At 43.8% G+C, this 20507-nt stretch overlaps 2 protein-coding genes across 5 annotated transcripts in view; both read left to right on the forward strand.

The window, feature by feature from the left end:
• The first annotated feature begins 1103 nt into the window (after positions 1 to 1103).
• On the forward strand, positions 1104 to 11982 carry LOC129815139 (leucine-rich repeats and immunoglobulin-like domains protein 2). 2 transcript variants are annotated; one of them, XM_055868562.1, is made up of 17 exons: positions 1104 to 2208; positions 2487 to 2561; positions 2779 to 2913; positions 3079 to 3222; positions 3405 to 3548; positions 3678 to 3821; positions 4071 to 4214; positions 5141 to 5221; positions 5324 to 5395; positions 5598 to 5666; positions 5792 to 5955; positions 7278 to 7589; positions 7764 to 8045; positions 8152 to 8745; positions 8938 to 9078; positions 9230 to 9529; positions 9767 to 11982. In XM_055868562.1, exons 1-17 carry the CDS (start codon positions 2021 to 2023, stop codon positions 9997 to 9999), a joined length of 3222 nt encoding a protein of 1073 aa, XP_055724537.1. In that variant the 5' UTR covers positions 1104 to 2020; the 3' UTR covers positions 10000 to 11982. The 2 variants fall into 2 exon arrangements, with proteins under 2 accessions (XP_055724537.1, XP_055724538.1); XM_055868563.1 differs by lacking the exons at positions 1104 to 2208; positions 2487 to 2561; positions 2779 to 2913 and having other exon boundaries at positions 3099 to 3188.
• Positions 11983 to 18358: 6376 nt separating this feature from the next.
• The window catches only part of LOC129815141 (membrane-associated guanylate kinase, WW and PDZ domain-containing protein 3-like), a 164176-nt gene continuing 162027 nt past the window's right edge, over positions 18359 to 20507 (forward strand). For all 3 annotated transcript variants that reach the window (XM_055868564.1, XM_055868565.1, XM_055868566.1), the window contains exon 1: positions 18359 to 19505. In XM_055868564.1, the coding sequence (XP_055724539.1) occupies positions 19199 to 19505 (307 nt within the window). In that variant the 5' untranslated portion in view covers positions 18359 to 19198. The remainder of the gene's footprint in view (positions 19506 to 20507) is intronic.

The following is a 20507-nucleotide window of genomic DNA, read 5'->3' on the forward strand; positions in this document are numbered from 1 at the left end:
GCTTTTTTGTGTAAAGAACATGGGATCTTTATTTTCAACTCATAAAACATAGGACCAACACTTTACATGCTGCGTTCATATTTTTTTTCAGTACACTTACAAAAAGTGTGCTTCTAATGAAGAGCTACAAAGGTAAATAGCCATATTAGACTGAAAGATATAAGGTCATTTCGGCAAATGTGTGATGCTCTCCATGCTCATTAGTTGCTCATTCAACATATTTGCTGCTACTTCACTCAATCCCATATTAAGTCTCCCTTCTTAACTGTTTTACATTCTAGACCAACCAGAAATGTTTCCTTGGCTAAATATTCCAAGATTTTCCCAGATTCCCAGATATTCATAAAACAGCCACAAATGTGTCTTAATTTAAGGTTGGGTATAAGGTTATCCGTGTGGTTAAGATTGGGGATAAGGTTAGGTTTTAAATATTGGCGAAATAAGCGGGGTTTAGCCATAGTTATGACCTTGCCCTAGAGAAAGAGGTAGGTGAAGGGAAATTAGCTTGGTTAATTGGAAATGGTAGATTGTTCATATTTTGTGGTCGCCAGGCTCAGCAAGAGAAGATTCTGAAAATGGAAAAGCTTAATGGGAAGAAGATTAAAATCCCTGGTGCTTATGCTAGATTGGGGGGAGTCATCGCTGGGGTCCAAATATCTACGTAAATAGATGATATTAAAGAAAATTTGAAGGGAGGAAGAGGGATTGAGGCCAAAAGGTTGATCAGTCGAAAATAAGGTCAAAGAAGTGAAAGCGTATCAGTGCTTCTGAGGTTTGAGAAGGTTATGCCTGGGAAAGTACATATAGGAATCCTTAGTTTCAATGTCAGAGAATTTGTCCCATCCTCATTGCAGGGTTTTAAATGCCAAAGCATGGGACATGTAGCTGTTCAATGTAAAGGAAGGAAAATATGTACCAAGTGTGGAGGGGAACATGATTACCGTGAATGTGGGAGCAATGTGGAGGTTAAGTGTTGTAAGTGTGGGGGGGAACACAGTGCATCATTTGGTGGATGCCAGGTGCAGAGGGAGGCTCAGCGATATAGAATTAGTCATGATGTATCTATCTTGAGGCTGTAAGACAGATCGGTGGAACTACAGTGTGGAATGATGGTGCTTCTATGGCTACTCCTGTGGTAAGTGGGCCTAATGTCTGGGATGATGTTTCTAATGGTCCTGGCATGGTTTGGAGACCTGCTCAGAAATCTTGAACTCATGAATGTGTGGTGTCAAAGGACACTTAATAAAGTGGACTTCATAGCTTTTATTGGTAAGGTTATCAATACTACTCGGGTTGTGGAAAGCAGAAATGCCAGGTTGAAGGTTATTGTAGATACGGCAAAAGAGATATTGGGGGTATCAGATGCTACTGTTGAAATGAAAATTTTATTTTAATGATAGTACAGAATTGGGCAGATCATGATTGATCGTACATTCCAGCACAGTATGTGACGGCATGCACTTAAACGATTGTTTGCCGACCGCCATGATATCATAGAAGAAGAAGACGATAGTAATGACTTTGTGGCTGTGGTAACTAGTGACGACTGAACGCAAGACGCCTTTGTTGTTCCTTCGATTAAACAGAAGTCGGGGAAATCATGTCTACTTGGTAGCTAGCGATTTATTGTTGTAAATTAGCTAGAACACTATGGACGATCCAAAGCCGTTTGATACGATGTAACATTAACTTGATCCGTGGAAACATCGACGGTCTTGGTTACTTGACGAAAGCTAGCTAGGAGTTGTGTTGAGATTGGAAGCAGAAGGAAATTCGAAGGGGAAAATCCGTGGAGGACGTGGGATGCATTGCGCAAGTTGGAAGAAAGACTTTCCCGATGTTATGCGACAAATGGGTTTCCCAACTCGTTTAAGTGGGGGGTTATTTTATTAATATCAAGTTATAGGAATCGGTTGGTACTGTTGGTTGAGACATATTTCATAACTGTCAGAAGCGAGCGACGTAAAGTAGCTAGCTACAGTACTGTAGGTATTGATAGTTAGCTAGCTAGACTTTTAAAATGGCGGAAGCCTGGCCCAGACCCCCGGCCCTCATTTTGTTGTTGAGTTTGAGTGCCTGCTGGGAAGTGGATTCCTGCCCTGCTCGGTGCTCTTGTATGAGGGGATCAGACGAAATCCAAATCCTGGATTGCAATAGGAAAAGGTTGTCCTCGGCCCCTCTGGATCCACCTCACGGGATTACTCATCTGTAAGTAGCTAGCCTAGTTCGTTTGTTGACAAGCAACAGTGGGTTTCCCATGTTCTCTGTAGTGGCTCCTTAGCAAGCCACCTGGCCTTGTTAGCTTGCGAGCTAAGTCTATATCAGTTGTTTAACAAAATAGATATTAGCATCTGGATGTGATCATTTTAGTTTTTCTTGTAAAGATGCAAAGACAAATGCTACATCCACTGTAGTGGACTACCTGAAAGGTGTCAATGGAATTCTCCTGTAACTTTATGTAATAAATAATGCTATCTCCTTTTCAGCACTATGAATCACAATGATCTGACAACTGTCCCATACCTTGGAGAAGTTACCTCAAACATCACAACACTCTTATTGTAAGTCAAAACAAATGTATCCTCTAAGTCTTGCAATAACCAATGTGATTCCTAGATGCCATGTAGTATGATAGAGAAGTGTTAAAGAAAGGAATCACTTGTCTTCCCAGCCTTAGTTATAGCTAAGGTTTATTTGGGTCATCACATGTTCACATTGATGGTGTCATCATGTAGATCCATGTTGATAATTATGTACATTACTGATCATTGTGCACAGGGTCCACAACCTGATCTCAGAACTGTGGATGCATCATCTGCAGCTGTACATCTCCTTGGAGACACTTGATCTGTCATCTAACTCTATCTCAGAGATCAAGGCTGGAGCCTTCCCACCAATGCAGCTGAAATACTTGTGGGTCCTGCCTGTAGCATTGTTTTCCAACTATAGTAAACTACTTCTAATGAGGGAAGAGCTGGTCATTTAAGTCATACCCCAGTCTTTGGCCATTACTCAGAAGGGCATTCTACTGTACTTGTTGTCATTGGGTTGTTAATTTTGTGTTTCTGCATCTCCCAGGAATTTAAGCAATAACAAGATCAGTGTCCTTGAACCTGGCTGCTTTGACAACATCTCTAGTTCCCTGCTGGTCCTGAAGCTGAACAGGAACAGAATAACACTGCTGCCATGTAAAGTATTCAGGCTTCCCCAGCTGCAGTTTCTGTACGTTAATTTTCATCTTTAGTCAATCCATTACCGTAGTAATTATGAGCAGTTAAATATGAATTATTTTTTTTCAAAAGTTTGCATTCATGACTGAATTTTTAGATTTCACAGATTCGATGATGCACTATTTTCAAGTAGTTAAAATAAATGGTTCTAAACTGCCTGTCTGACTACCCTAGGGAATTAAAGCGCAACAAGATCAAGATAGTGGACAGTCTGACCTTCAAAGGGATGGACTTACTGAAATCACTGAAGATGCAGCGGAATGGCATAACTAAGCTGATGGATGGTGCTTTCTTTGGGCTCAACAACATGGAGGAGCTGTGAGTTATTTTTCCTTATTGTCTTCTATTAGAACGATCATTACAGTATGTGCTTATATGCATGTAGGACTAAGAGTTGTGATACCCTGTCTTTTTAATACCCCATCCTTTGTTTTCTAATGTATTCAGAGAGCTGGAGCACAACAACTTGACGGAGGTCAACAAAGGCTGGCTGTATGGCCTGCACATGCTGCGTGTGCTGCGGTTCAGCCAGAACGCCATCGGCATCATCCGACCAGACGCCTGGGAGTTCTGCCAAAAGCTGGAGGAACTGTGAGTGTTCTCTACCTAACCCCATCCCCATGGGAGTGAATCTGCAAATTTTATGCATAAGAGCCATTTTGACCCCTTTTTATGAAGCTGAAGGACCAATATCTAGTTGGGACTTGGGGAGAGTGTATTGCAGATTATTTTATGTTTTACATGTATTCATGCTGATTCTTAAGGGGCCAGGATGTTTTAGTAAAGTGTGATTGCACAAGACCATTGTCCAAGCTTGTCTCCTGTGGATGTCCTCCTTAGAGATCTGTCCTTCAACCACCTGACCCGGCTGGAGGAGACAGCGTTCAGTGGACTGGGTCTTCTGGAGAACCTGAATCTGGGAAATAACTCAGTCAGCCACCTGGGAGAGGGAGTCTTCAGCAGCCTGGCCAATCTGCGCTCACTGTAAGGATGTCACACCTCACTCTTAAAAACCTGTGCCATTCATTCACTCATTATGCATTCACATAACACAATAAACACTGACATGTTTTTGGCACCTCTGCATTCTGATGAAGGCTGCAAACAACAGTAGGTTTGTGTATTATTTTTTTTTGTTGTTGATTTGTCCTGGCTTTGGTTTTGTTTATTAGTCTATTAGACTGTTGAATGGTAGACCACTAAACTGTAGTATAGTAACTAGCACCTTCATGTTCTCATCGTCATGTCTTTGCCTGTAGTATAGAACCACTCTTTCCATTGCTTAGTTGGACTGTGTAGTGTTTAATGCAATAATGACAAACATAGACAACTCATAATTGTTTTTAAAGACCTCTGAGACAGGAAGAATAATGTTGAGTACAAAATAAATAGTGAATGCTGCCTCCAGCCAGTAGATTGGCTCAATTAACCAAATACTTTGCAAAATCGCTCTGGGAAGAGAAGGGGCACTAACACAATTGATGTGCTGAGTTCCAAGAAGACATTGAGCTGCAAAGAGAGGGAGGTCAGGGCTCGGGTTCAGCACACCTCCCTGGGCCCTATGTGGCAGGGGGAATTAGAGGGTTAAGGCCCTTTTGAGAGCCACCCAGGCATGAGGAAGGAGAAACAAAAGCGCCCATGACCCGTCCTGTGAACACAAGCCCTCTGCGGGTTTTAGAAGGACCCGTGAACCGTTAAATGCTAAACGCAGCCAATTAATCCCCTCATCAGAACTGCAGGAGCACTGAGCTATGACACTCTGTAAAGTAGGCCGCTTCACATTTGCCAAATTAATCAAATTGGTTTAGACAATTCTCTCATCAAGCAAAGAGGCTCAGAGTGAGCTTTGTGCTTCTGATTCTGGGGAAAGTATTTTTTTCTTACATACTGTATTTCTGTTTGCATTTCAGAGACATGCGGGATAATGAAATCTCTTGGGCCATTGAGGACTCCATTGGTGTGTTTGTTGGAATGAAGAAACTGAACACCTTGTAAGGGCATTCTGCATAATATATATTAATTTTGTTGCTATGGATACTGATATCAGCAGAATATTTGTAGGCATATTTCATCTGAGACTGTTTATCCCCCAGGATTCTCCAGCAGAACAAGATCAAATCTATCACAAAGAAGGCCTTTGAGGGTCTGGAGGAGCTTGAGCACCTGTAAGTACCACTACAGCAAACCCACTCCGAGATGGTTGGTCTCCATTAACAGACGATTCAGCAGCTATCACTTCAAGACCGAGACAGGAGATGGTTCTGATTACCCCAGTGCAGCTGTTTTATTGCGCTAGTATCATAGGAAACCAATGATAATGTCATGACGCTAGCGCAGCACTTCATTCATATTTATTTTTGCCAACAGAGACCTGAGCAAGAATGGGATCATGTCCATCCACCCTGATTCTTTGTCTCACATGAAGCTGAAAGTGTTGTAAGTAGGACCTACTAATGTCTGAGGTGGTGGTCTTGAGTCCTTGTAGCAGAGGCTACAATATTTACAAATTAAAGAACGCTTGAATCATTTCATAATATTGTGGCTGTATGTCCTGTCCTCAGTGTCCTGAACACTAGCAGCCTGCTTTGTGACTGCCAGCTGCATTGGCTGGGCCCGTGGTTGACTGACAACCACTTCCTGCAGTCTGTCTCAGTCATGTGTGCCCACCCTGCCAGCCTGCTGGGCCGCAACGTTGTGTCTGTCAGCCTGGAGGAGCTCGTCTGTGGTTAGTCACCTAGCTACCTAGCCTGCTGTATTTAGTCTGGACCAGATCTCACTAACCAGGTTTCCATCCAACCTTTCTATGTGAGTAAAGTACATGTCAGATAAAACATTTCACAACAGGCCTGATGGAAACAGCAAATTAGTGGGATCTTTTTGTCGGTAAAATTAATCATGCGAGAAATGGTGGTGGAAACGCTTTTATGCGCAAATATTGTTATAATAACCATCATATGGAAGTAAACTTGGAGTTACGTGATGACATTTTGTGTGGTCCTCCCACTATGACTCAGGAAAGCAGGCAGTTTATTAGGCTACAGAATAAACAAGTTATGATTGACTTCACCGGGTGGTGAAAGTGCATGGTGACGAGCTTGATGCTCCTTTCCAGTAAATACTGACGGTTTTATTCTGGTGACGATTCTGGTGATGATGATCGATGCTTGGCTCCCGTTTGACAAATAGAAATGATCACACTCTTTTGTCGTTAATAATCACATGTAGGCTATAACCACACCGTGTCTGCAAGCTTTTGGCTAGAGCGCACGTGCCAAAACCAGTGTGGGCACATTTGCTTTATAAAACCATCAGGAGAGTTTACATTTACATTTTACATTTAAGTCATTTAGCAGACGCTCTTATCCAGAGCGACTTACAAATTGGTGCATTCACCTAATGACATCCAGTGGAACAGCCACTTTACAATAGTGCATCTACATCTTTTAAGGGGGGGGGGGGGGGGCAGAAGGATTGCTTTATCCTATCCTAGGTATTCCTTGAAGAGGTGGGGTTTCAGGTGTCTCCGGAAGGTGGTGATTGACTCCGCTGTCCTGGCGTCGTGAGGGAGTTTGTTCCACCATTGGGGTGCCAGAGCAGCGAACAGTTTTGATTGGGCTGAGCGGGAACTGTACTTCCTCAGTGGTAGGGAGGCGAGCAGGCCAGAGGTGGATGAACGCAGTGCCCTTGTTTGGGTGTAGGGCCTGATCAGAGCCTGAAGGTACTGAGGTGCCGTTCCCCTCACAGCTCCGTAGGCAAGCACCATGGTCTTGTAGCGGATGCGAGCTTCAACTGGAAGCCAGTGGAGAGAGCGGAGGAGTTTAAACGTTATTGTATGTGCACTACGTTATCACGCACAGCCTTTTATCTTCAATTTGAAGAAAACACATTGTCTTTTGGGAGAATGCACGTATAGTCTTTAATCAGGCGAATATTCAAAATTCAACAATCTGTCGCCAATTGGATGGAAACCTAGCTACTGACTGGGACAATTATCACACAACGTGTCTCAGAACCTTTAAGTTTTTTAATTAACTCATCATCCCACAGATGACTTCCCGAAGCCCCGGATCACAGAGCACCCTGAGACTGCCACCGCCCTGCGTGGGACCAATGTGACTCTGAGCTGCCTGGCGTCCAGCAGCAGTGACTCCCCCATGACCACGGCCTGGAGGAAGGACGGGGAGGTGCTGTATGATGCAGAGGTGCAGAACTACGCCCGCTACCAGGAGGGAGAGTTGGTCTACACCACCGTGCTGCACCTGCTCAACGTCAACTTCACAGACGAGGGACGCTACCAGTGTATAGTTTCCAACCATTTTGGTGCCAACTACTCCAACCGGGCCAAGCTCACAGTCAATGGTGAGGCTTTAAAGTTTTCTCCCAAAAAGTTGTTTTTATACGTTTACAAACTGTTATCATGACTTGTTCCTTGGTTGGCATTGAGCTGTTAATCTAAGTTTGAGCTGGCATGGTTGGGCTTCCATATCAAGGCATTACAATCTTCAATCTTTTTTTCTTACTTTCCTCTCTCAGAGCTACCATCCTTCCTGAAGACTCCCATGGATCTGACCATCCGTACAGGCACCATGGCCAGACTGGAATGTGCCGCCGAGGGTCACCCCTCACCCCAGATTGCCTGGCAGAAAGACGGGGGCACAGACTTCCCTGCTGCCCGGGAGAGAAGGATACACGTCATGCCTGACGATGACATCTTCTTCATTGCCAATGTAAAGACGGAGGACATGGGTGTGTACAGCTGCACAGCCCAGAATGTTGCAGGAAGCCTGTCAGCCAACGCTACACTCACTGTGCTAGGTAAACTGCCATCTCATGATCAATTATCTGGTCAATACATACAGTTTTATATCATGTGTTCATAATCTGATTGGTAATTGTTAAATGTAAATCTCTCTCCTCCCAGAAATTCCGTTCTTAGTGCGTCTCATGGAGGACAGGACAGTAGCTCGCGGGGAGACGGCGGTGCTCCAGTGTATCGCAGGGGGCAGCCCTGCGCCCCGTCTCAACTGGACCAAGGACGACGGGCCCCTGGTCCTTACCGAGCGCCACTTCTTTGCTGCTGCCAACCAGTTGCTCATCATTGTGGACACGGGGCCGGCGGACACCGGGAAGTACACATGTATCATGTCCAACACGGTGGGCACGAAGCGCGGCCACATCTACCTCAGCGTGTCGCCATCGCCCAACTGTGACACGGCCGGCGGCTACGACCAGGACGGCTGGACCACGGTGGGCATCGTGGTGATCGTAGTGGTCTGCTGCGTGGTGGGCACCTCGCTGGTCTGGGTCATCGTCATCTACCACATGCGTCGGAAGAGCGAGGACTACAGCATCACCAACACAGATGAGCTGAACCTGCCGGCAGACATCCCCAGCTACCTGTCCTCTCAGCGCACACTGTCAGAGCCTCAAGAGGGATACAGCAACTCTGAAGCAGGGAGCCACCAACAGCTCATGCCACCATTGTCCAACGGCTACGTCCACAAGGGCACTGACGGTAACCTTACTATACTGACTTCCTAGATTCAGTCTCATTTATCTGAGGCCCGTTGACATTACAATGTTTTTACTGTTTTTGCACTCTGTCACTAAAGACAGTTTGCTCAAATTTTGATTGACTGGTAAACTGACTGGCCCCTGACTGGTGAGCAGAAAGATGAGTTCCCCATCATGTTTGTGTGTTGTCCAGGTGTGTGTTATGGTGACACAGGCAGCGAGGTGGACACCGAGGCCAACGGGATGCCACACTGCCGCGTGGGCTCTCTGTTTACGGGACGGAGCAGCTTCCATCCTGGGGAGCCTCGCGAGGGACTGGCTGGGGTGCCTACAGGTGGGTTTAGTCATTAGAACCAACCAACCAACAAAACTTGATCTCCTAAACAACACTTTTACAGCACAGTTTGTTGAAAGGTCTGTCTGTCACAATCAGATTGTGTGGATTTGTTTCAGAGTAAGAGTTTATAGTTGACTGTCCTCAACAGGTGGTGCAGGGCCGCTGGTCATCTGCTCGGACTGCTACGACAACGCTAACATCTACTCTCGAACCCAGGAGTACTGCCCCTATGCCTACCTGGCTGAGGATGACTCCCTTGACAAGAGTCTGTCAGGCATCATGGCCCACTTTCCCAAGGAGTCCTACAGGGAGCAGCACACTCAGCATGAGGACACAGCCCTGGAGAGCCTCATCAACAACCAGGACTCCTCAGTCTTCCTCACCAGCCACGACCTCACCAAGAGGCTGAGCACAGCCCTCAGCCCCCCAGAACAACACTACAGCACCGGTGAGAGACCAGCTACAGACAGGCTATCTGACCTCAGTGGCATGCATGTCAACAATGAGCTCACAGAGATGTGTTTAGACAGTGATTTCACAGATGGGTTATCTAACAGTGACCTCAGACATACTGTGAACTGACAGACATTAATTTTAAGTCAGTTTTCTGGCACAGTCTAATCTATGAGCTCCTATGGATGCAAACCCTTTTTGTTGAGTAATAATGTATGTTTGGTCTCTGCAGATGTTCCCTCCAGGTTGTTTTGGGGCAAAGGAGAGGACCTGTCTACAGTGCCCCAACCAGGTCTGTCTCAGCAGCCAGTGAATGCGCACAAGACTCCCCACGTGTCCTCAGTTGGCGTGGGGGGAGAGGAGAGGAGTGGAAAGGGGGATGCCTCACTTTCCCAGAGCACACAGGACCACATAAGTGCCTCTTATAGGACTAAGCCTCAAGAGCACACCCACTCCCCCACATAAAGCCTCTTCCCTATACACCCGGCCATCCTCTCTCACTTGGTCCTCTGCTCCAGCCACTACCTCCAAAGAGACGTATCACTTTCTGCCAAAAATGCTTTCTTGTATGTTTACATTACTTTCAATCACGCAGAGAAAATTTGTTCCTATGAATTTGAAAAAGGACTGAACAGGTGACTAACCACCTCCCTTTCCTCCCACTCCCTCTTTCTAGAGGAAACTGAATGTATCCATCAAAGAGCCTTTTTGGATGCTTCCTTTTTGATTTTTAAGACATCAGAAGTTTGAAACGTGCTAACACTGTCCTCTGTACAGAAGTAGGGAATGGCAGCAGTGTTGGTGGATCTCCTGAGCGTTGTGCTTTACACTTGCAGTTGCCACATTATTTCTACAGTCACTTGTTGGAGCAGCCTTCATGATTTAAGGTACAAGTCCAGGACCACCTCTGCTCTCTCGTCCAGGACTAGAGGGGCCAGAGACCCCAGTCGTTGCTTGTTCAGCAGTGAGTGGTACGTACCTAACAGGGCCTATAGGTCAAGAAGGACCCTCACTGAATGGATCCCACCTCTAGCCATCTGTATCGACTAACAGTCTGCTATTATACAAACTCAGAGACTGACATCAGACATGGTGTGTCTATATGCAATATTATTTTCCCCTATTCTCATCAATGTATCTTAAGCTCAGATTGTTTTCCCGTGTGTCAAATGGAGGCAGTCGTACCAACAATTTTTTTGTTGTTTTTGTATGAAAGCGCACTGTCAAAACAAAGAAAATATTCGGTATTGCACATTTGACAATCATGGTTTCGGTGGCCTCTTTATGATGGTTCTATCAGAGGGTTTTCAACAGGCATTCTCAGTAACACTCCATCAGGTATGGTTTCTCGTCACCTATATGCACTGATCATATTTTCCTCAAAATATTATTTTACAGGCACTTACCTCTCATGGTGGTATGTTTTATTATGCAGTGTACATGCCAATTTAGAATCCTAGAAGGATAATATGCCTTTACCCCCAATTTCATCAACCTTAGATACTGACCAGATTTTACCTTTGGACTGTGAAGAATGTATTATATGTATGTGTACATATGGTCATTCATCTATTCAATACTATGTCCCCTCAAGACCTAAGCAGAATCATTTTATTCCTAAACTGCAGTAAGTTTTTATTTTATTTGTTGCATGTATATATGTCTGTCAGTATTATTTTTGTAGTTACTCCTGGGTGAATCCAAACTTGATATGGGAGGTTTCCACAACATTGCTGAAAGATTTGGCCATAAATGTTGGTACTAATTTCAACAAGCTTAAACAAAGGCTTTTAATACTAGTTCTCTTTATATCAAGTCTGCAGTGTTTATGTAGAAACAAACCTGTTTCCTTGCCTCAAATAAAATCACTGATTCATTTTGGCAATGGAGCATGGATACTTCAGAATAAAATGTAGATTTGGGTAGGCTATAAAAACACATTGCGTAAACATAAGTGTTTCTTGTCACATGCTCTTTATTTTACATAACGCATTCCTGCTTGAATGAAAAAATTTATTGAGACATTCCATGTGGCATTGCTTGAAGAAGCATCTGGTACAAAACCATTCCAAGCCCATGCCACTGCATTCAATATTAGCTTAAATAGGGGTCACAGATTACGCTCTCTGCTGGATAATTAAGGCAGGTAGTTATTGTAGCTGATCGCTTAACCATCACACATTTATGACTCACTTTTTACCAACACGTTTTCGTGTCTGTTTTGTGTTGCTCTCAGAACATCTTGTTTTTGTCATTCTACCAAAGTTCAGCAGTAATGCTCTGGCAATATTTACAATGCTGCTTGTTTTCTGACTTGTTGAAGTTTTGCATTTTGCCAAGTGTATTTTTGAATCTTGACTTACTTGTACATTCTGTAAAGCATGTATAAAGAACATTTTGTTTCTTGAAATGTAGCTGTAATTAAAATAATAATTCTGATAATTCTGACCAGATGTGGTTTAAAATGTATTTTGTGTAAATAGGCTTTAAAGAAGTTTTGATCACACGGACTGGGACATGTTCCAGGTTGCCTCTGAGAAAAACATTGACATATACATGGACACGGTGACTGAGTTCATCAGAAAGTGTATAGGGAATGTTGTTCCCACTCTGACAATTTTAAAGCCTAACAAAACCAAAAAACGTGGATGGATGGCAGCCGAACCACCGCATTTAACCACGGCAAGGTGACTGGGAATATGATCGAATACAAGCAATTCATTTATGCTCTCCGTAAGGCAATCAAACAGGCAAAACATCAGTATAGAGAAAGTTGTCGCAATTCAGTGGCTCAGACACAAGACGTATGTGGCAGGGACTCCAGACAATCACGGATTATAAAGGGAAAACCAACCACGTCGCGGACACCGTCTTGCTCCCAGACAAGCTAAACCTCACCTTCGCCCACTATGAGGATCACACAGTGCCGCCAACACGGGCTGCTCCCGAGGTCTGTTAGCTTCCGTTCTCCTTTGCCGACTTGAGTAAGACATTAAAGCGTGTTAACCCTCGCAAGTTAGCCACGTCCTCAGAGCTAGCGCAGACCAGCTGGCTGGAGTGTTTATGGACATTTATGGACATATTCAATCTCTCCCTATCCCAGTCTGCTGTCCCCACTTGCTTAAAGATGTCCACCATTGTTCCTGTACCCAAGAAAGCAAAGGTAACTGAACTAAATTACTATTGCCCTGTAGCACCCACTTCTGTCATGAAGTGCTTTGAGGCTAGTTAAGGATAATTTCACCTTACCCAACACCCTAGACCCATTGCAATTTTCATACCGCCCCAGTATATCCACGGATGATGCCATCGCATTGCACACTGCCCTATCCCAACTGGACAAGAGAAATAACTAAGAATGCTGTTCATTGATTACAGCTCAGCCTTCAACACCATAGTACCCTCCAAGCTCATCATTAAGCTCTGTGCAACTAAGTCATGGACTTCCTGACAGGGCGCCCCCAGGTAGTGAAGGTAGGCAACAACACCACTACGCTGATCCTCAACACGTGCCCCAAAAGGGTGTGTGCTCAGCCCCATCCTGTACTCCATGATTACCCATGACTGTGGCCATGCACGCCTCCAACTCAAACATCAAATTTGCAGTCGACAACAGTGGTAGGCCTGATTACCAACAATGACGAGAGCCTACAGGGAGGAGGTGAGGGCCCTGGTGGAGTGGTGCCAGGAAAATAACCTCAACATCAACAAAACTAAGGAGCTTCAGGAGACAGCAGAGGGAGCAAGCCCCCATTTACATCAACGGGGTCGCAGTGGAGAAGGTGTAAAACTTCAAGTTCCACTGCATACACATCACTGACAATCTGAAATGGTCCACCCACACAGACAGTGTGGTGAAGGGGCGACAGCGCCTCGTCAACCTCAGGAGGCTGAAGAAATGTGGCTTGGCCTCTAAGACCCTCAAACTTTTACAGATGAACCATTGAGAGCCTCCTGTCAGGCTGTATCACCGTCTGATATGGCAACCAAGAGCACACTGCCTGACCTTCAGGATGTCGACAGCACCCGGTGTCAAAGGACGGCCAAGAAGATCATCAAGGACCTCAACCACTCGAGCCACGGACTGTTCACCCCCCTATAATGCAGAAGGTGAGGTCAGTACAGGTGCATCAAAGCTGGGACCGAGACACTGAAAAACAGCTTCAATCTCAAGGCAGTCAGACTGCTAAATAGCCATCACTAGCCGGCCTCCACCCAGTTGAAGTCCGAAGTTTACATACACTTAGGTTGGAGTCATTAAAACTTGTTTTTTTTATTTTTTATTATTTTTTACATTTTTTTATTTTATTTTATTTTTTTAAAATAATTTTATCCCCTTTTCTCCCCAATTTTCGTGGTATCCAATCGCTAGTAATTACTATCTTGTCTCATCGCTACAACTCCCGTACGGGCTCGGGAGAGACGAAGGTCGAAAGCTATGCGTCCTCCGAAGCACAACCCAACCAAGCAGCACTGCTTCTTTAACACAGCGCGCCTCCAACCCGGAAGCCAGCCGCACCAATGTGTCGGAGGAAACACCGTGCACCTGGTCCCCCTTGGTTAGCGCGCACTGCGCCCAGCCCGCCACAGGAGTCGCTGGAGCGCAATGAGACAAGGAAATCCCTACCGGCCAAACCCTCCCTAACCCGGACGACGCTGGCCCAATTGTGCGTCGCCCCACGGACCTCCCGGTCGCGGCCGGCTGCGACAGAGCCTGGGGGCGAACCCAGAGACTCTGGTGGCGCAGACCTAGACCACTGCGCCACCCGGGAGGCCTAAAACTTGTTTTTCAACAAGAAATTTGTGGAGTAGTTAACAGACTATAGTTTTGGAAAGTCGGTTAGGACATCTACTTTGTGCATGACACAAGTCATTTTTCCAACAATTTTTTACAGACAGATTATGTCACTTATAATTTACTGTATCACAATTCCAGTGCGTCAGAAGTTTAAATACACTAAGTTGACTGTGCCTTTAAACAGCTTGGAAAATTCCAGGAAGTGATGTCATGGCTTTAGAAGCTTCTGATAGGCTAATTTACATAATTTGAGTCAATTGGCGGTGCACCTGTGGATGTATTTCAAGGCCTACCTTCAAACTCAGTGCCTCTTTGCTTGGCATCATGGGAAAATCAAAAGAAATCAGCCAAGACCTCAGAAAATTGTAGTCTGGTTCATCCTTGGGAGCAATTTCCAAACGCCTGAAGGTACCACGTTCATTTGTACAAACAATAGTACGCAAGTATAAACACCATGGGACCACGTAGCCAACATATTGCTCAGGAAGGAGATGCGTTCTGTCTCCTAGAGATGAATGTACTTCGGTGCGAAAAGTGCAAATCAATCCCAGAAAAACAGCAAAGGACCTTGTGAAGATGCTGGAGGAAACAGGTACAAAAAGTATCTAGTAGTATCACAGTAAAACGAGTCCTATATCGACATAACCTGAAAGGCCGCTTAGCAAGGAAGAAGCCACTGCTCCAAAACCACAATAAAAAAGCCAGACTACGGTTTGCAACTGCACATGGGTACAAAGATCGTACTTTTTGGAGAAATGTCCTCTGGTCTGATGAAACAAAAATAGAACAGTTTGGTCATAATGACCATTGTTATGTTTGGAGGAAAAGGGGGGATTCTTACAAGCCGAAGAAAACCATCCCAACCGTGAAGCACGGGGCTGGCAGCATCATATTGTGGAGGTGCTTTGCTGCAGGAAGTGCACTTCATAAAATAGATGGCATCATGAGGCAGGATAATTATGTGGATATATTGAAGCAACATCTTGCTTCATATTTCTTGCACTTCGCAGAGCTGTTGTGAAGGAAGTTGTCAAGGAAGTCCGTTTGTGTTTATACAGGACTTATCGCCCCCACCTACCGTGCGCATGGTGCTGTGCTACGGACACAGATAGAACAAGGAGACAGATATTTCACTGGATGTATAAATGTGAATCATCCGGTTGGCGGTTCCACTCACTACCAAAATATGGCGAGCGGTGGGAGAAGATCGAATGAGATGTATTTTGGCCGACATTCTGCAAATGTTTTAATCAATTAAACATTTGATCTCAATACAGTTTTCTTTTTCCAAAACTAGAATATGTTATGATCAGAGTGGACTAGTTTGGTAGACTTTGCAAAAGTGTTTAAAAAATGACGCTGTTTAGGAGAGCAAAGGCAAATTGAGTTATTGCACATGCGCAATTCACGGAGTAGTGCGTACTAGAAAGCGCCAATAGGATATCGCTTGGCTCTGCCCACCTCGCCTGTTCTGCCCACTATGACTAATTTGTTCCCATTGGAAACGACAAGCTGCTGTCTATCTTGGTTTAGTTATACAAAATCTTTGGGATGGAGCTCAATTTGGCCTCTGCATGCTTCTAGAGGCTCCGTAATTGCGTCAGACGGAGCCTCCGACCACATTGACAGATCAAGCATAAATTGGCTTTAAGCCTGTTTCATCCTTCCCATTCGAAACAGTTCGCACATAATATGACAATTTTGTGACGTTTTTGTTCGTTGGAGTTCGGCAGAGTTTTTGGGGTTTGGTAGCCTTCGTCTGTGATTAGTCAAAAGAACAAGTTGAGTGGGAACGATGGACGGGATACTTCACTGAAGTGTTAGTTGTCATTCAACAAGAGACGATTAGTTTTCATGCACATGTTTTCACTTGAGAAATAATGCACCAAGCATCGTATTCTAAGACCTTGGCAAAAACGTAAATTAATTAGATTTCCTGATTTCTTAGATTAATTCGGAACCGACGTTCGCTTCGCCTAGCTGAGTTGTGCGGCAAACCAAACCTACGTATGCAGACGCTTTTTAGGGCATATCATGCTGATATAGAACAACGTATGTGGAGAAGGTTATCTGATGTTTGACTAATCCTTGAGTCTTAGTGCTTTGAAGTGTGCAGGGTTGTAGAACAGAACTGGGTGTGAATCTTTTCCTCAACCTCATCAAAGGCATCATCAAGGCAGTGCTGCTCACCACCCTCCATCAGTCAATGAATTATTCAATACAATGTCTAGGGTGGCATCATCTCACTAGCCAAACACACATCTGATCTCACCCTTTTATATTTCATACAGATAAATTATGGTATGCAGATGCAAGCTCTTTGGAACATGCCACACAGCATAGTTATGAATTTACCCTCTGCAATGCAGACTATCTGGGTGAGTCTGGAATGTTGGACTATTCTCATCAAATAATAGGTTAATTCGGGATACATTGTAATCCAGCAATTTGATTTCGGCCTATTTCTGTTGAATTGGACTATCCCTGTCAGTTTGGCAAATATCTGTGTATCACAGAGAAGACGGAATAAGTGCAATAAAGTCTCAGATTAAACAGAATTTACTGTATACAAATTATTTTGAATTGAATGAATTTTAATGCCTTACCTCTCCACTTCTGCTGGGTTGAAGTGATATATAATAGTCAGAGGGTGGCACTGTGGAGACGTGTATTAGACAATTTGTAAAGGATTATAAGCAATTTGGTCTCTCAATTTGAATGCGTTTTAACAGCAACCGTGTAGGCTATATTTGGAATTCTAAAGTTCCCTGTTATCTATCACAGGACTCATCTTCACCCATATCATTCTTCCATGCAATAACTACTGAGAGAAAGCATGCAGAAATGTTTTTATATCTATATTGGTAACACTTGATAATAAGATGTATAAAGAGGCTATGTGTAGTTTATACAAACTGTTATAGCAGGGGTATTCAACCAGGGGGGATTTTTTCACATCTATTTTGTACGAATATCGCTAGCAACAACAGAATAAATATTTGAATTACATAACTACAGTAGAAAAGAGGAGCATATCTTCTTTCGAATGATTATACAAATGACACTCATTGAAGCAAATTATACTCACTGAGGTATCTGACATCTGCTTTGAAAAAGATTAGGCTACCAGTGCGGGAAGTGCCGCTGGCTGCTGGTAAGCTTTCTTGACTTGGACATACATTTTTGAAACACATGGCTGACTTTTGTTTAAAGGTAAAATCCACAAATTATTCCACTGTTGATAGAGATGATGATGTGGCAAGTGACACGTTGCTTCTTGACGGTCCTAAATCTTGACTGCTGACATGAAAAACATTTTGGGACTGTATTAACACTAGACTAATGTAAAAAATACTTAAATATGGATTTGAGTTTATTTCCCCTTTTAACCAGCTAAACAGCTACTCAAAATGTGTTTTGAGTCACCTTTCTAGGCTATGTTAGAGTTTACACGTCATCTTCCAATTAGGTAACACTTTATTTGGGTAAAGCTCTACAGACTATTAGTAACATGTCAACTATCTACTAACCCTTATCCTAACCCTAACTATATACTTAGCAAGCATTTGTTTATCAACAGATAGTATAACTACAGATGGACAATCCAGACTATCCAAATAAAGTGTGACCTCCAATTATAATGTGGGGAGGTGAAAATAACGGAAACCTATTTACCAAATCTATTCATTTTAAAATAGTTTGTCATTATGATTCACCTGGTAAGACAAGGCGTGAAAATAATTCTGCTAAAATATGATGGGGGTCCCTGGGTCACCTGTTTGCCAGGGAGGTAGGCAAAAGTGTAAAGACCCCAGGTTTATAGCCTTTATTTTAATATGTTGGATTATGTTTTATGTTTGTGTGTGGTTATTTTGGGTGCAATATGGCAAACTGTGTATTGACCAAAGGTTATACGCTATTATACAGTTGAGTTATGTAGGCTACTATTATATAAGCCTGCTAAAAGTGACCCACTATACTGTGTATGCAAGACTTTTCAGTGTTCATTCTGCTACAATACACCGAAGGATGGAGCCTGTCGAAAAGGTTGAGTTGAACGACGCGCAGTGACATCTGGGCGTTTCGGGATTCGCGCATCTCGCTTGGTGCTACCACGGTGCCAAGTGTGTTTAAACCTGTGGGGAGGGATGGGGTCGCGATTGTCACTACATCAAAATGCGTAGGATCCGAACTACCACCCGGAACGATACTAAATGACCATTAAGTGAATGATGCGATAGAAAACGGCTCGTGTCGTCATCTGTTAGTCTAGTCACAGGTATAAAGTCACTCTCGTTGACGCACTGTACGGTTTACGATTCTAAATCTCCGAGCAGATTTGTCTCTCACGCAGTATGGTGAGGTGAGTGGATACCTTGTTTTGACAACTTCCAGCCAAAGGTTTAGGAAATAAGAAAAAACAACCTTTGATAGGGTGATGGGGAGACTAACACGCATTTATGCATTCATTTAGACATTGTATTGCTTTCTTGTTTATTGTTTTACGCACATAGAACATTCGGAGTTTTGCAACGGACATACTTTCAGTAGCACAGCCAGCTACTGGGGTGCTCGTACTGATTTTTATTGACAGTGGTGCTACTCCAGGATTACTGTGGTTATTCCTGGACAATATTACATTTATTTACACATTACCGGGAATACCTCATCCATGACGCAGGCTGGCTCCCAAAAGTGAATGATCAATTATAACAGAGAAATGAAACTCCGACCAGAGCCAGGGAATAACTCCAGATTAGAAGTCTTTGTTCGACCATATTTGCTCCTGCTTCAGTGCTTGTGAAACAAAGCAAAACCAAACAGACAATTTCAGATCAGTGACAGACAACATCAAAAGGATACAGTATGTCCAGAACGCTTAAAAAGAAGAAACATTGGTCCAGCAAGGTGCAGGAGTGTGCTGTGTCATGGGGAAGCCTCGGAGAATTCGGCAATGTGGTGGAGGTGCTGGGGGGTGCCGAACACGGAGAGTTCCCTTACTTGGGCCAGATGAAGTTGGATGTGATGGTGTGCCACGTCGGGAGAATGCCCTATTTTGGGGATGTTTTGTTGGAGATCAACGGAACCCCCATCAGTGGACTTACAAACCGCGACACGCATGCAGTCATTCGCCACTTTCGGGAGCCCATTCGTTTGAAGACTGTCAAACCAGGTGCGCCCTCGTTTTCCTCTAACTTTTGTGCCATTTTACATCAAGTATTTGATATGCAAATTTGGCCTCGCTTGACATTAACATACGCTCAATGCCAGAGTAGTCTACCAACTACCAGTTGTAGAGTAGTCTACCAATACCCTCTGTAGATGTCCTGTAGTAAGTACATATATTTTATGGGGGTATTTACCATTTATTCTAACCCTGTTTCTCTCAGAGAATTAATGTGCATACTTATAGTGCAAGGTTATTATACAGCTTATTCTAGCTACCCTGCAATAACACAATGTAGTGCCCTTTGTTGAATGTGTTGTAGTGTATTTGTTGAATGACTACACAAGAATTGTGTGGAGGAGTCAGTGTCCATCACTTGCTGGGGCTCATCACATACCTCATTCGGCTTTGGGCGTTGGTCAAGTCTGACTTAATGTTCTTATGCCCTCAGAGAAATCCCCTTTGCATTGTGTTATTGATAAATGCCAATGCCACTCACATTGCTGGTTGTGATGGGAGTGGCATGGCAAGTAATTTGACAGATGCACATCTGCCATTGATATGACATGACCTCAAACAGTGATGTCTGTCATTTAACCCCCTCCACGGACATGGTCCTTACCTCTGCCTCTTAAAACCTCTCTGGACCACCCATCCCGGATCCGGGATAACTGTCATCAGAAACACTGACTAGCCTAGCGCCACAGGGATATAATATAATTTCATGAAATCACAAGTCCAATACAGCAAATGAAAGATAAACAACTTGTGAATCCAGCCAACATGTTTGATTTTTAAAATGTTTTACAGCGAAAACACAACATATTTATGTTAGCTCACCACCATATCCCAAAAAACACAGCCATTTTTTCCCAGCAAAGATAGCTTTCACAAAACCCACAAATAGAGATAAAATTAATCACTAACCTTTGAACAACTTCACCAGATGACAGTCATATGACATCATGTTATACAATACATTTATGTTTTGTTCGATTATGTGCATAT

Source organism: Salvelinus fontinalis, chromosome 18, assembly GCF_029448725.1.
Source record: "Salvelinus fontinalis isolate EN_2023a chromosome 18, ASM2944872v1, whole genome shotgun sequence".
Taxonomy (NCBI): domain Eukaryota; kingdom Metazoa; phylum Chordata; class Actinopteri; order Salmoniformes; family Salmonidae; genus Salvelinus; species Salvelinus fontinalis.